At 52.7% G+C, this 14,228-nt stretch overlaps 1 protein-coding gene across 3 annotated transcripts in view; it reads left to right on the top strand.

The window, feature by feature from the left end:
* The window catches only part of TUSC3 (tumor suppressor candidate 3), a 69,036-nt gene extending 55,027 nt beyond the window's left edge, over positions 1-14,009 (top strand). For 2 of the 3 annotated variants that reach the window (XM_072625689.1, XM_072625687.1), the window contains exons 8-10: positions 2,565-2,639; positions 3,449-3,539; positions 13,570-14,009. In XM_072625689.1, coding sequence (XP_072481790.1) covers positions 2,565-2,639; positions 3,449-3,539; positions 13,570-13,585 — 182 coding nt within the window. In that variant the 3' untranslated portion in view covers positions 13,586-14,009. Of the gene's footprint in view, positions 1-2,564; positions 2,640-3,448; positions 3,540-8,134; positions 8,161-13,569 lie in introns of all 3 variants that reach the window. The other variant, XM_072625688.1, reaches the window with a different exon arrangement.
* Positions 14,010-14,228: the final 219 nt, after the last annotated feature.

Genomic DNA, 14,228 nt, shown 5'->3' with positions numbered 1-14,228 from the left:
TCCCACCTGGGAGACCCCAGGGAGTCCCTTCGCTTTTGCCTGCCTCAGTTTCTTCATAGGTAAAATAGGTGTTTGGAGGACCAGCCCCCAGCAGACACTTAAACGCTTATTCTTTGCACTGTGCCCTCTGAAACTCTTTTGAACAGAACTCCCTTTTAAGTTCCTGTTGTCTCCGGCTCCCCTAGATGACATGGTGCCCCTGACTGCCCTCTCTGGCCTGGCCCTAGTGCCAGGTGCATCTCTGACTCATTGGTCAGATTGGGAGCTCCTTCCCAACTCCAGGAAGCTCCTGGCCTCCCACTTGGCTCCCTGGTCCCTGTCCTGGTGCCTGCTGCCCCACCCTCGGGGCATTCTCTGTCCTTTCCCAACACTCTCAGTGCTTGGACTGTGTCCTGGTCCCTGCCCTTCCTCCGTCAATGGGAAGTGACTCGAGAGCAGACTCCTTTTGTCTGTAACTCTGGTGCCTGGTACATGGTAGGTGTCTCCTAAATGCCCCAGCTCCACTCCTCACCCTGCCAACTGCTGACTCAGAACCAAGATGCAGACACCATCCGTAGATGCCGTAGATGTTGTAGATGTCTGGGTGGGCTCTTCCTTGGGAGGAGGCCAGGGAGCTGGCCTTCCGTGAGGCTGCAGTCTGGCCAGATCCTCAGGGATCTTGAGAAGAGGCAGTAAGGATGCCCATCTCCAGGCCTTGCCTCCTCTTTCCTCTGTGCCCTCTGGAGCCACTGTGAGCCACTGTTCTGCCATAAACCAGCTGCCTTTCTTCTGATAGTGCCTCCTTGGCTGCCTTCTGCCCTCTCTCCAGTGCCTTTTCGGTCCCCCCACAATCGCTCTGTTGCTTTCCCTGAGGCTCCTTCCTCCCTCCTGGGCCTTGGTCACGTTTGCTCTGACCTGCAGGCAGCCAGATGCCGTGGCTCACCCAGCTCTTACACCCACTGTCCTGAACACTTCTCGTCCAGGCCTCAACCTGCTGGCTTCCCTGGCTCCCTCTATGTCCTTGTTAAAAGTCCCACATTCTAGGGGAGGCTTTCCTTGAACCCCCACCCCCAACAGAACCCCATGGCTCATGCTCTGCACCTGCCTTCCCTCCCCTTTACAACATCTCTCGTTTGGACACGGAGCTTCTCAGGACAGAGCCTGGCTTTGCCTATGTGTCTTCAGTTCTTAGCACAGTGCCTTGCACCGAGCCCTCTGCTACATCATCCTTTGCCTTCTGCCCCCCTTGGCTTCTCCCAGGCCTCTCAGTCAAACCCCTTCCAACCTCCTGGGTGTGGTCATTCATTCCAGCTGGCTTTCAGGTCTCTGTGCCTAGCCCCCAGCTCTCACCAGCTCAAGAACTGCATTTCCAGCTGCCCCCTGGGCATTCCAGATAGCATATCCCAGAGACATCTTAGACCCATCGCATTCTTTTTCTGCAAACACTCCCTTGCTTTGTTCAGCAGGCTTGTACTGTTGGCTTTCTTCTTAACTCCACACACTTCCACCTCCATGATAGCTCCCTATCTCTGCCCATGTCCAGGCTCTCGGCACCCATCAGCTCTGTCCTGGAGCAGTGCCAGGCCCCCCAGCTTCCCCTCCTTGTTTCGCCTGTCCACACCTTTGCCTCATGTCGGCCCCATGCTCCCCTGCCCAGCAGACTCTGGCAGCTCCTTACCTCCAGGATCCAGTAGAAACCCTGGCCTTTAGAGCCCCTCACAGAGTGGCCCCAACCTTTCCTTCCTTCTTCTTGTCAGTGCTTCCCTGTGGTGAATGCTGGGGACCAAGCCCTCCATCTGCCACCTACATGTCTTTGCACTGGTGGTGCCCATACCTGGGATGCCCTCCCTCGTCCTTTCCACCTCTTAGTCTGGTTTCCCTCTAGGCTGTGTCAGGCACTCCTCTGTCCATGAAGCTTTCCTGCTTCCCCCAGCTACCAATGTCTGCCCAGTTGTGTTGTTCAGATGTGTGTCCCTGTGCTCTCCCCCACTGGGTGTTTATTTCCCAGGCCCTTGGGAACATGGCTATCCCTTTGCTGGTTAATCAGGAGATTTCTTTTTAAGGGGATCATTGGCCACAAGCCTTGGAAACCCGGATGTAGCCCCTCCCATCTACACTCTGAGGTAGGGAGAGTATGGGTGCGCACAGCGGGGGGCCACACCCTGGAGGCCAGGATACAGGTCCCTTTTCGATTGATGTTTTTGAGGCCCGTGTTTTAGCCTGGAGGGTTTCCTTCATAATCTCCTCTGTTATATATCCTGAAGCATGGTTTTGAGAAGGGTTCCATGGGCTGCAGGGATCCATGACACCCCTGATGTCCAAACAGATCCAGATCATCTGATGAACAAGGGATTGGCTGTTCCATGTGTATGTGTGAGTGTGCATGCATAGCATGTAGGTGTGGGTGGGTGTGGTATGTGTGTGCCCACATGTGTGTGTGGTGTGTGTAAACACGTGTGTGCGCATGTCTGATACGGCAGTGTCTCCCATTCTGGGTCTGTGGCTGGCAGGAAGTCAGTGAGACGTATGTCCTGTGGCTTTTCTGGGTCTCTGCTTTTCTGCGGTTTCCTTGACAACGGCTCTAGATGCTGCCATCACCATGGGGATGGTCCTCCTCAATGAAGCCGCCACCTCCAAAGGGGATGTAGGCAAGAGAAGAAGTAAGTGACGGCCTGTAGACTTGACTGGAGCTCAAGGCAGGGGCGGGGGAGAGTGGCCAAGGGCCAGTACACCTGTGACAGAGCCTGTGAGAGCACCTTCCCTCAGTTTTCCCATTTGCAGGAACAGGTGCTAAGAGCATAGGCATGAGCAAGGAGGCCCTATCGATACTGGACCAGGGTCTTGAGAGAGAGCCTGCGTCCTGTGGGATTGCAGCTTAGCTAGAGGCTCCTGGGAAATTGTGACCCTGCCCTGCCTGCTCACCTGAGGTTGGGGAATCAGAATGACTTGCTGCCCAGCTGAAGTGGTAATGAGTCAGTAGGCAGCTCACTGGGGCACTGCAAGGAGTCTTTCAGGGAAGAAGCATTTATTTAGTGCCTTCTGTGTACCAGTCACTCTGCTGGACACTGGCTACAGCACAGCACAGCCCTTGCCCTCCAGGAGCGCACAGTCTGGGGAGAACCCTATGCCGGCCACGAGCAATGGACAATGGATATGGGAGGTCATCTTGGGCCTAGGGTCAAGAACTGGCGGGGCTCCACACAGGGACCAGCCAGGAGGCCAGCATCCCTGCCACAAAGAAGGGAATGGGGCATATCACAGAGATCTGGCCTGACCCCTCTCTGTCCCTTCAGGGTGGGCAGCAGAACCAAGGAGAGCGAGTCAGAGCTTCAGGCGTCCTTGTGTGCCCAGAGGAGGGGCTTCTAGGGCAGCTGCATGGATTCTGCCATTGGGTTCTCTTTGGAGAGGGGGCTGGCCTCCAGCCACCCCCACCTCCGCCCACCTCCCCTCTGTCCCTCTCTCTCCCCAGTCATCTGCCTGGTGGGCCTGGGCCTGGTGGTGTTCTTCTTCAGCTTCCTGCTGTCCATCTTCCGCTCCAAGTACCATGGATACCCTTACAGGTGAGCCTCGCGCACACCGCCCTCCCTCTGCCAGGACCATTGCTTTGCTTTGAAGGGTGGGTGCCTATATCGAAACATGCAGAATCCCTTGTCCCAATGCCGAGTCAGCCTCACTCAGGCCTGCTCAGCAAGCGCATGTACTGGGTGTTATGGACGGTACAAATGCCCTGCCCCAGCCCACCCTGGCACTGAGCCTCTGCCTGCAGATCACCTCTCAGAGAGACTCCGGGGTGCGCACAAGGACACACGTGCACACCCACCAGAAGCACTGCTTTTGATCTGTAGGGAGCCGTGGCTTAGTGTTTTACAATCTGTGATTTCTTCAGTTTGACTCCAGCCACCAGTGAGGACAGCAGCTCCTTTCCATGTGATTGGCATGAATTTTGGTAGCGAGCCTCTGAATTGAGCTCAGTAGATGTTGAGAGCAAGGGAGAGAAAAAGACGGAGATAGGGTGAAGGACAGAAGGAGGGCTGGTGTGGAGGCAGGAAAGCTCCTGGTTGGGAGCCAAAGGCACCAGGAGGGTGGTGGTGTCCTGCCAGTGATAGGCAGGAGCAGGAGGGGTACTTGAGGAAAGGGAATGAGTTCTGGGAATGTAGACATGACTCAGTGAGGGAGTTAAAGGTTGAGGGCCAAGGAAGAAGGAAAGTCAAGTGGCTTGGAGGGTGTGGAGGGTCAGCTGAGGCTGAGGCCGAGGCCTCAGTGCCATGAGAAGACACTGGGACAGGGTACTGGGTATCCCAGGGATTCCTGGCTGAGCCAGGTTGTTACATTCACCTAAGGCCCATCTACCCCAGCAGGGCAGAAAAATGCCCCACCCCTTTGTTTGAGGTGAAGGCCTCTGGGTGCAGAACAACACGTGCTCTGGGAGCTACTGTGTCTGTCGGCTTTGCTTAAGTGCTTTGATGTGATAAGGATAGAACTGGGCAGAAAAGCATATCTAGTAAACTGAGATATCAAAACCACAAGTCCTGAAAGGTGGCTTCTCAAGGGCCACCAGAATTTCCAGTCTCAGAGAATTGTCCGGAGATGGTGGTGTTCACAACTGGGGACAGATTCGAGGGCCCTGGGAAATCCCATGCCCATCCCCATCCTGCCCATGTCACCCCAGCAGAGTTGGTTGAGTTTCTAGTCTTGATGCTGGCTAGGAGCAAAGTCAGAAAGTGGCAGAACAGTACTTTTAAAAATATATGATCATCCATCCATTTATGTGTCTGCCCACTTAGCCACCCATCTAGAAGTGTATAGGCACGTGCACACACAGGTGCCCATACACACACACGTGCATGCATGCATGCACACACACAGATCTCTGCATCTGTGGGTCTCTGAAGACCAGTCTGCCACATTACATGCAGGACCTTCTCCCAGGCTCTAGAGATGAAAAGACCACAAAGACATCAGCACTGCCCTCAAACACTTCTTTTGGGGGCCTGGAGTGGTAGTGTGTGTACCCCCAGGCAAAGACTGAATCACACACAATCAGAGAAAGACAGTGCGGGGGCATGGAAAGTAGCATAAAGGTCCTAACCCTCCTGAAGCTGACCTGTGGAGGCCCAGGGCGAAGTCTGGGCTGGCAGGTGCAGCATTCCTTGGGACCACGTCCAGACCCATCATGGTGTCATGGAAGCTTCTCTTACCCTGCCTCCCCATTTCCCCATTTGCTGACTGTATCTCATGAGAAGTTTGTCAGGCGCCTTCCTCCTTCCTCCCTTGGTTTCTCCAGAACGCCATCCGTTCGTCTGTCCATCCGTGCTTAACGGTGTCACCCCCATGCTGCCCTGCTGCAGAATTTTAGACCCTAGGACCCTCCCTCCTTTCCCTGACTGCTTCACAGTTGGCTTCCCCCAAATCTAGGGTGCTTGTGGGACGACAACTCCTGCTTGTCTCATGATCATGCATGAGAAGACCAAACTACAAGGTCCAAATCAGGAGTAGGACCCAGCCCCTCCCCCTTCCTTCCTCCATGTATACGAGTGTGAGATGATCATCAGAGAAAGTCTAGAAGCTATTACTGCTCTGCAGATCCAGGCGGAGGTAGGAGCTCCTCAAAGCCCCCATCCCTTAGGTGCTCTAGCACCACCATGTCCTTCGCTCCTCTTTGCGCCTCCCCGGGATTTGCCCCATGTAATACACCCCCCAGGGGTGTATTACAGGCCGTCTCCCTGCAGCAAGGCCCCCTTGGCCTTGGCCGTGATTGGTCTGGTCCCCCTCAGGTGAAGCCTGACTTTCCAGAGGCAGGCTCTCTGCTCCATCGCTCTCAGCCCAGATGGTCTCTGTGATCCCCTCCCCCTTCCTGGGCCTCATGCTCACACCCAGGGTATTCCAATTCCTGTCTCTTTCAGTGGATTTTGTCTCATTTCTGAGCATCTCTCCTCATGGTCTTCTCTCCAGTTCAGTGAAACAAGCACTTAGGAACATGTGTGAGGTGCTGTGTTCAGCTCAGAGGTGCAGCAGCCAGACTCCCCCAGGCCCAGCCTCCTTGAGCCTCCATGAGGGGTCAGTGCCAAGAGCCCAGATGCTCACCTTTGACTGACTGAGTCCATACCAAGTAGATGTCAAGGCCTTTTGGGAGGTAGCCTCTCCCATGGGGGTCAAGGGTGAACACAGGTCAAGGTGCTTCTGTCAGGAGCCCCTCGGGAAGGCAAGTGGAGGAGGAGAAAGCAGAGTGTCAGACAGGGAGCAGCTAGGAACTCATTTGGGTGGCCTGGAGAGTGTAGTGTGTTGTGGGAGTTGTGTAAAGGAAGCCTCAAAAAGTGGGCTTTACATGTCTAACAGGATTTATCCTATGAAGTCCTTGTCAATAGGAAACCACCGAACTTGTTGAGCAGGGTAGGAGCATGATCAGTATCATAAGAAGGGATGTTGTGGCGACAGTGTGGAGAGTGGATCTAGGAGGAGAGAAGCCAGCCTGGACGAGGGCAGGGTCTGTGTGGAAGATGCAGCCAACCTGAAAAAGGGAACAATTTCCCATGAAAGCAGAGGGAGGGCCAACAGTCCAGGCTGATTTCGAGGTCACCAGCCCCGGTGGGAAAGGAAAGACAGCAGTGCAGGCTCTATCTGAGGGGCCTCAGAGCTGCAGAGCCAAGGGACCAGGGGCGCAAGGTAGGCTGTTGAGGTGACTTCAGTCTAGACCTGATGATCTCCAGATGCTCCAGGGTTAATGCTGGGAACAAATCACACAGAAAATGGAATTGGAATGTTGGGACTCCCCTAGCCGCTTCCCTATACTTGGCCAAGGGCCCCTCCAAGGCTTCTGTGCCCACGCATCTTTAAAAGAAACCCCCTGAAAGGAGCCAAAGACATTTGGGTTGAAGCTTTCAGCCTCTCCCTCTCATGGGGCACAGGCGCTCCCCCGGGCATTAGCACTGATAGCAAACAGTGAGCTTGAGCTTGTACACAGAGGTCCTGTGGCAGAGGTGGCTTGGTTTTTCTAGTGTTGCTCTCTCTACACAGATGCCTAAGGGTAGCCCAAGGTTGATACCGACCCAGATGGGAGCAGACATTCAGGACCAGACACTGCATGTGTGCCCCTAGGAAAGTTGGAAGCATGGAGTCTTCTGGGTATAGTAGAGGGAATCGAGGCATTAGTAAACTTGGGCATTCTCCAGACTCTTTCAGAATCAGCCCATTTATTTTTGTGCTGACCCTAGTGCAGAGGTATTGAGTGAGAACTTTTCTCTTGCAAATGGTGAGCTTGGAGCATGAGGTGCCCAACTCAAAGCCCTTTTCCTGGAGACTCTGAAGGTCCTCACTACTTGCTTTTCTGATGCCAAGCTTTGACTCAAACCACACCAATCTTCATTACCCATTTCCCTGTGGTCTTGTAGTGTGTAAGGAGGCCTAGGACAGGAGACAGATGGCATGAGCAGGCCCTCCTCAGGGCCTCATTTTCCCCCTCCAGTGCCCTTCGCTTTCCCAAAGGCCTGCTGGACAGTTCCCCCAGATGTCCCTAAGACATCCCACTTTCTCTCCTGTCTCTGTCTAGAACAGAGCCCTTCCTTTTCACCTGCACTCATCCATCCATTCAGTTTTTCATTTAGGGGTCCCTGAGGAACCCTTTTTTCCTGGGCCTCATGCCCAGTGAGGTGCCCAGGCCAACCAGCTCTGCCTTCTTTGTCTCCTCATGTTCACACAGCCCTGATCACCTCTTGCCAAGACTGTGGCTGTGGCCACCTCTGAGTCTCCCCGCTTCCATCCATCCTCCTTACAGCTGCCAACGTACACCCAAGGGTCCTTCCGCTGCCTGGGAAGCACGTCAGGCATAGCATAGAGCATCCTCTCGCAGCCTTGAGTGCCTCGGACCCTCCCTGCCCCTGCTGTCAGACACACTCTCCATGCTCCTCATGTTGACTCTCGTGAGGTTCAGACATCATCTCGTGCCTCGGTGTCCCCATGCCCAGAGCATGTCCCCGCCTCCCCCTGCTCCTGTGGCACTCCTGTTTTCATCCAGATCACAGCTCAAGTACCTGCCCCCTGCCGCACGGCCCCCGCCTCCCAGCCCTGCCCTCTCTCTCACACCCTTCCTGGGGGGCAGTATAGCCCCCCACTCCTCCAGATGGTCAGCCCCTTTCATTTCTGTATTTTGTTTCTCCAGCGCCTAGCCCTGTGCCTGGCCCCTAGGTGAGTAGCGCCTCATCACATTTATTTACCTTAATTCAGGCTGCTAAAAGGATCACCTGCAAGAGCCTGCCAGGTTTGAAAGCCTTGTGACTTTCTTCTTGATTCTGTCAGTAGGATTGTGAGGGGATAGGAGGGCTTTTTGCCTATTACTTATCAGGTCAGAGCAAAGCCCTTGTACCCTCTCATGTCCCAGTTGTTGGCATTCGGAGAGCCTTCCCAGGGTGGCACTTTAAGGGACACCCAGTCCCTCCCAGAGACTCCTCATGTCCTGACCATGTCCAGTGCTGGCCAGGGCTGCCTAGAGATGCTCCATCCTCCAGGGACGCACAGACCCCATGAGGAGGACAGTACCTGCCACCAGTTGTCCAGAAGAACCAGTGTAGGAGCTGGAGGACTGGGGAGGCTTGGAAGCTCCTGTCAGTGTGCCCAGCCTGCTTGGGTCCGGAGGCCCTCTTCACTCACTGCCCCAAAGAGGCCTCCAGACATTCACAGCAGTAGAGATTCTCTTCAGACCATGCAGGCAGAGCAGAATATCAGGCCTCGGTTCTCTTAGATCAGCCTGGCCTCATTTGTGCCTCTTGATTTTTGAAGTATTGTCCAGGGGTTGGGTCATTCTCTCTGACCCCCATTGACAGGGCATGAATAAGAGGGGTGCAAAGAGAGCTGTGGAGAAACCGAGGATCTGTCTGGTTCTGTTTGGGAACTGAGAAACTGGACAGAAAAGCTTCATTCCATTGGGAGATCTCTGGCTCTCTGGAGTGTGGGGGTATCAAAACAAAAAGTGAAGTCCATCGAAGCCACACCCCAGCCACTCATCTACACATGCTCCCTCTTGTCCAAGACCAGGAGAGTGTCTGAGCATTGGCATTACCAAGGGGGCCAGACAAGGTTGTGTGGGCCCCTCTGCCCATGGGAAGGGGTCCCTGGGATGTCTGGGCTGGGACAAACACAAATGTTCACAAGAGGGGAAGGTACATGCAGTGGAGTATCGGTGTTATCTTTTTTCCTGAGCCCTGTGAATCTATTGGAACCCAAGACTGGAGTTTGGCTAGGGGTAAACCAGGGATTGGGGGTGGGGCTTGGGAGGCGAGATGTTCCAGGGGAGAGGGAAGTCATGTTGAACCACATAACTGGAGGGTCAAGGTTGGAAGGAGGAAAGGGACACCAGACCAGGGTTGCTGACTTGGGCCAGTGATGAGGGGGGAAGGTAAGGTCCTGGAGGATGGTGGCTGTGGGGGGAAGGGGGGTGGACCAAGAGGAGCTGACTTAGAGGATCTGGTCAGGAGGGAGGGAAGGCATTGATCATAGGGTCTGAGGAGCCTGAGGATCTGGGGGTCCTCTAGGAGGGCCTGTGAGCCGAAGGCAGCACGTATGATGAACAGAGTTGGCTGTTCATCCTAGAGAGAACAGCAGAAGTGACCTGAGGACCAGTGCATGTGATACCTGGGCATTAGGCCCTGAAAGGGGAAGCCCCAGAAGAGGATGGTGGCAGGGACAGGAGGGTGGGACCATGGCCATGGGGAGCCACAGGGGGATGCAGAGCTGGGGACAAGATAGCAAATGCTGAGGGTCTCTAACCTCCAGTGGCAGGCCTTGACCACATCCAACCTGGGGAGTGTGGACACCACCCCGTGGCAGTGACCTCTCTGGGCTCCCTCTCCATCCATCATGGACATGTCACTCCCCTGCTCCAAGAAGCCCCCTGGCTTCCTATTGTCTCTGGATGATTCTGGCCTTCTATATCTGCCTTCAGCCTCCCTTAGCAGCCTTAGTTCCCAGTGCCACCCTTAGCTCTTCTCTGAATTGGCCCAGCCTCAGCACTGCTGCCTTGAGGCCTTGGCTGTCCTCCAGGACACCCCCTCTGGGAGGGCCTGTGTTGTTGCCCTGGTTGTTAGTACCATCCCCCTGGATTTACCTTGTCCCTTACCTTCACATCCAGCTGTTTTCTGTGCCTCAGGATTGGGGAGCCAGCCCTGGAGGAGTCTTAGGTACAGGTCTAGACTTCCTTTTGTTTACCCAGCCCCTCTCCGGGTCCTTGGCACAGAGTAGCTGCTTCACTGTTTCTTGAGTTGAATGGAGGGGAAAGATGATAGACATTTTTAAAAGGTACAGTAAGGGAACCTTTCTGAAGAGACAGCTCTCCAAAGTGGCTGGGGGCTGCCCCAGGCAAGTGAGGCTTCTCCACCCCCCTCCCTCCCTGCTAATGGGGGGCCTTGGAGCCCTGAGGAGTAGTCACAGAGGGGCCAGTTCAGGCCTGAGAGATGATGGTGGGACTGGAGGAAAACCAGGAAAGATCCTTGGCCAGAAAACAAGAGGGAGCAGAGCTCGGTTAGCCAAGAGGCCTGGAAAAGCGAGCCAGGACACCCCACCCTCCCCTCGCTGCCCGGTCCAAGAAGTGCCATGAGCACGATTGCACAGAACTAGATGCACTTTCCAAATAAGTCCCATTTTCACTGGACTCGTGTGACATTCAGGTATTTCATGCGTTTTTATGAGTTACAATAGGAAATACTAGAAGCCCAACTCTGGGAGAGCCTCTAGTTACACCATTAGAGCGTGTCTGTCAGAGTGATTAGACAGGTAAATATGGAGAAGGACCCATTGCAGGCCAGTATGAACAGAAAGGAGTGATAGTGTATCATCAGTATGGAACAGACCCACATCAGAACACACCTTGGATGGTTAGTGATTGTAGAATGTGAACAAAGTTGGCCACAAGCTGGAACCATTGCCTCCAAGGAAGCGTGGCCCTCCCCGTGTCCCCCACCCTATGCTATTGAATCACAAGGTACAGGCCAAACTAAAAACGTGTGTTGAGCAAGAGTTACGGGAGGAGGAATACTACGGAAGTGACCTGAGAGCGGAACTTTGGTTACTTCATTGGACTCTCCCACATCCTCAAGGAGGAAGGTGTGGAGAGGGGGATTGTTCTCGCCTTCTTGCCTTGGATCCCTCCGGCCCCCATAAGGACCGGTCAGCAGCAGGTTCCTTTCTTGGAGCATTTGGTCAGAGTTGCTGAAAGGGACCCCAAAGGCCAGCCTTCTCATTTTGTGGAAGAGGAAAATGTCCCAGGCAAGTCACGTGGCCAAGGTCACTCACTCCAGGTTGTTAGAAACACGCTTGACACACAAAAAGGTACCAAAGAAAGTTTATTACAATAGGGTTCAGAGGAATCCAGTGCTTTGGCCAAAGTGGACCCCACCCCTCTTGAGGGGAAGGGGTACCCTCTATGTTAGAGAGCTCCCAGGTAAGGCCACAGGAAGACAGCAGTTTGTTCGACCCAACTTTGGACTTCCCCCTGCACCATCCATTGGCCACGTAACTTCATGTTCTCATTTCTGATAGGCTTCCCCTGAAACAGCTCATCCAGCCTTCACACAAGTTTCTGACCTTTTGCACCTGACCATGCTAGGTCACAACTCTGATCACTTAAAGCTGGGATGAGTTTTAGCCCTGTGGAAATAGATCGTTTCCCATAAGGTCTTGCCTAATTCTGAGTTGGGACCCTTCCTTTGGGCCGCACACAGCTGGATGAATGCAGGGCATTGCTGGTCTTTTAAAGGGCTGAGCAGCAGGGAATAATCAGGGCCCAACAGGCCCAGATTAAGTAACAAGTGGCCAGTGATTTACTGGAGACTCAATTTGTACCCAAGAGGTGGACTTTAAATCACTCTCTTTGCACAACTGGACCTGCCCACTTTCTCCCTGGCACTGAAGGAACCAGAAGGGGGTGGGAGCTTTCTGTGCCCAGAAGCGGGTAGATGCATATCATAATGGTTAATCTTGCAAATAAGAGGGCAAATAATCTGTTCCACTAGGCCTTGCAGCAGGGCCAGGCAGCCAGTTCGCTTCCCTAAGGGGTCATCAACCCACCAACTCCCATGATGAGGCTCTTCTAGCTTTGAGATGGTCTTGTACTTGGAAAGTTCTCTGGGCAGTGTTTTCAATGCACTTGAGCCAACCTCGAAAGGATTGAAATTAGGGAGTCTGGGCCTGTGCCCCCAGCCTCTCTGTGCTGGCAGGGAGCCTTTATTCCAGAGACCCAAGGCCACCCCCATGCCCTCATAAATCACCAGCATGTGATATTAGTGAAAGTCTCAAGGGCATAGAATCCATTTCTTTACATGGAAATGATGGTTTAAGCAGGGGTTCTTTACCATTTTTTGCTATGTTTATCCCCATGGGCAGTTTGAAGTCCCTTTCTCAGAATCATGGTTTAAAAGGCGTAAAATAGAATTAAAAAGTTTTGAGACCAAATATGTTGAAATGCCTCTGCCAGATGTTTCATAAGCAAGGTGCCAGTCCCTCTAGCTAAGAATCCCTCATTGCATCTAAATTCATCTTACAGATGGGGAAATTTAGAATAAATGATGTGAAACGGTGTGTTAGTCTTTCATTTTTAATGAATTAATCTCTGCCAATTTAATTTTTGAACCTTTGAAAAAGGAGTACTCAGACATAGCTAGGAAACTGAGTTCAGGTTGGCTCTTCTTTGTTAGGTTTTCTTTTGTGGGATTTACCTGGCTTTTATAGTTTGCCAGAAAGCTATATACCCCAAACAGGAAAATGAGTCAGCCTTCCCATAAATTTGTTTTCAGTAGTTCATAAATTCAGAAAATCTGATTTAAGTATGTACACGTCCTTTGTGAGTGAATTGAGAATTCACGAACGTTACCTTCTCCTTTGACTTCTGCCAGTGCAAAAATTGGCCAAATATTCCCATCACCGGGCTGGACATTCCTCTAGCAGGCCCTCGTGTGTGTTGAATTGAATTGAGTTCGGGATGTTCTGTGTCTGTATCCATATGGAGAGGCTAGGCTCTGGGTGACTCCAGACCAGAAGTTGCGCCAAGCTGGATGTCCAGGCCGTAGGGTGCTACTAGCTACCGTGGGCCCTTAGCCTTGGCTAGCGCGTCACAGAAGAAATAGCTACAGGCCATAGAGTGAGATTTTGTGCCCCTTAAAATGCATGTTCATTCCTAATGAGGCCTGTTCAGGGGGGCCTTCCCCAATTGCATGAGCTTGCCTGGGTCCTCTCCACCTGCCAGGGGCCTTTCCACCTGCTGGCCAAACCTCCCCATCCCATTCCCATCAGTGACCTCTAGGCATTGACCTCAGGAACCTGATCAGCTTCCTTCTGACCAGCCGACCTTCCCCTCCATGTTTACCTGACCAGGGCCAGTTGAAAGAATTTGGCACTGAATCGAACAGCTCAGCTTTAACTTTCCAATGTCATTTCTTCTCTACAGTTGCCTTCTGTTATGTCCTAAATACTTTTATAATTGAATGTTTTGCCATTTTGGGGGGAGATGTTTAATATGGAGTAAGTTTGAAAAGCCTTATTTATTCTGGAATTTGGGGATAAGACTGTCATGATTTGCAGCATTTCATATTTTTCTCTCTTTTGCAGCTTTTTAATTAAGTGAAATCCTGCAGGATTTGCCCAAGATGAATGTTTACCAGGAAGATGAACTCTCCCTGATTCAACATGATGTTCTTTAGAATTTGGGTGGTTCCACCAGTAGCTGTGATAAGTTAGGCTCATCTTGTCCATAATTAATTGTGAAAATAATAGACCATTTAATTTTTGGAAAGACGACGAAAGTAAACCCTACCTTTAGAGACATGCTAGACAGCCGTTCAAGGGCATTATTTATTTCTAGTACATGGTACGGGATTGGAATGAAATTCACAGTGTTACTGAGTTCAGCAGTTGGTCAAAGAAACCCAAATGTAATTGGTGTCAGTGTTCTTGCCAGTGTCCCAGACACACGCTATATGCATGAAATCTGTGTTCTGTGTGTATGAATTAGTCCTGTGGCTGTGATAAAGTCATTGAGCTCTCACAAACAGTGTTTTCTTTGGGGGGGATCAAGGTATGGTGGAGGGGCCTGGGTGGTCGAGGATGTCCCCAAATGGACCACCTTGTCAGCGCCACCGCTGTGACTCACACCCTAGGACTTGGTAGAGATCAGGGCCTCCCCAACTTCAGGATGCCCTTAGGGTCCAGGCTGAAGCCAGTGTCTCCTTGGGTGTGCCCTCTATAGATTTATCTCCACAGGCATCTAC

This window comes from Notamacropus eugenii, chromosome 7 (genome assembly GCF_028372415.1).
Source record: "Notamacropus eugenii isolate mMacEug1 chromosome 7, mMacEug1.pri_v2, whole genome shotgun sequence".
Lineage (NCBI taxonomy): Eukaryota > Metazoa > Chordata > Mammalia > Diprotodontia > Macropodidae > Notamacropus > Notamacropus eugenii.
Note: the sequence above shows the minus strand (reverse complement) of the source record. Positions and strands in the feature narration are given on the sequence as shown.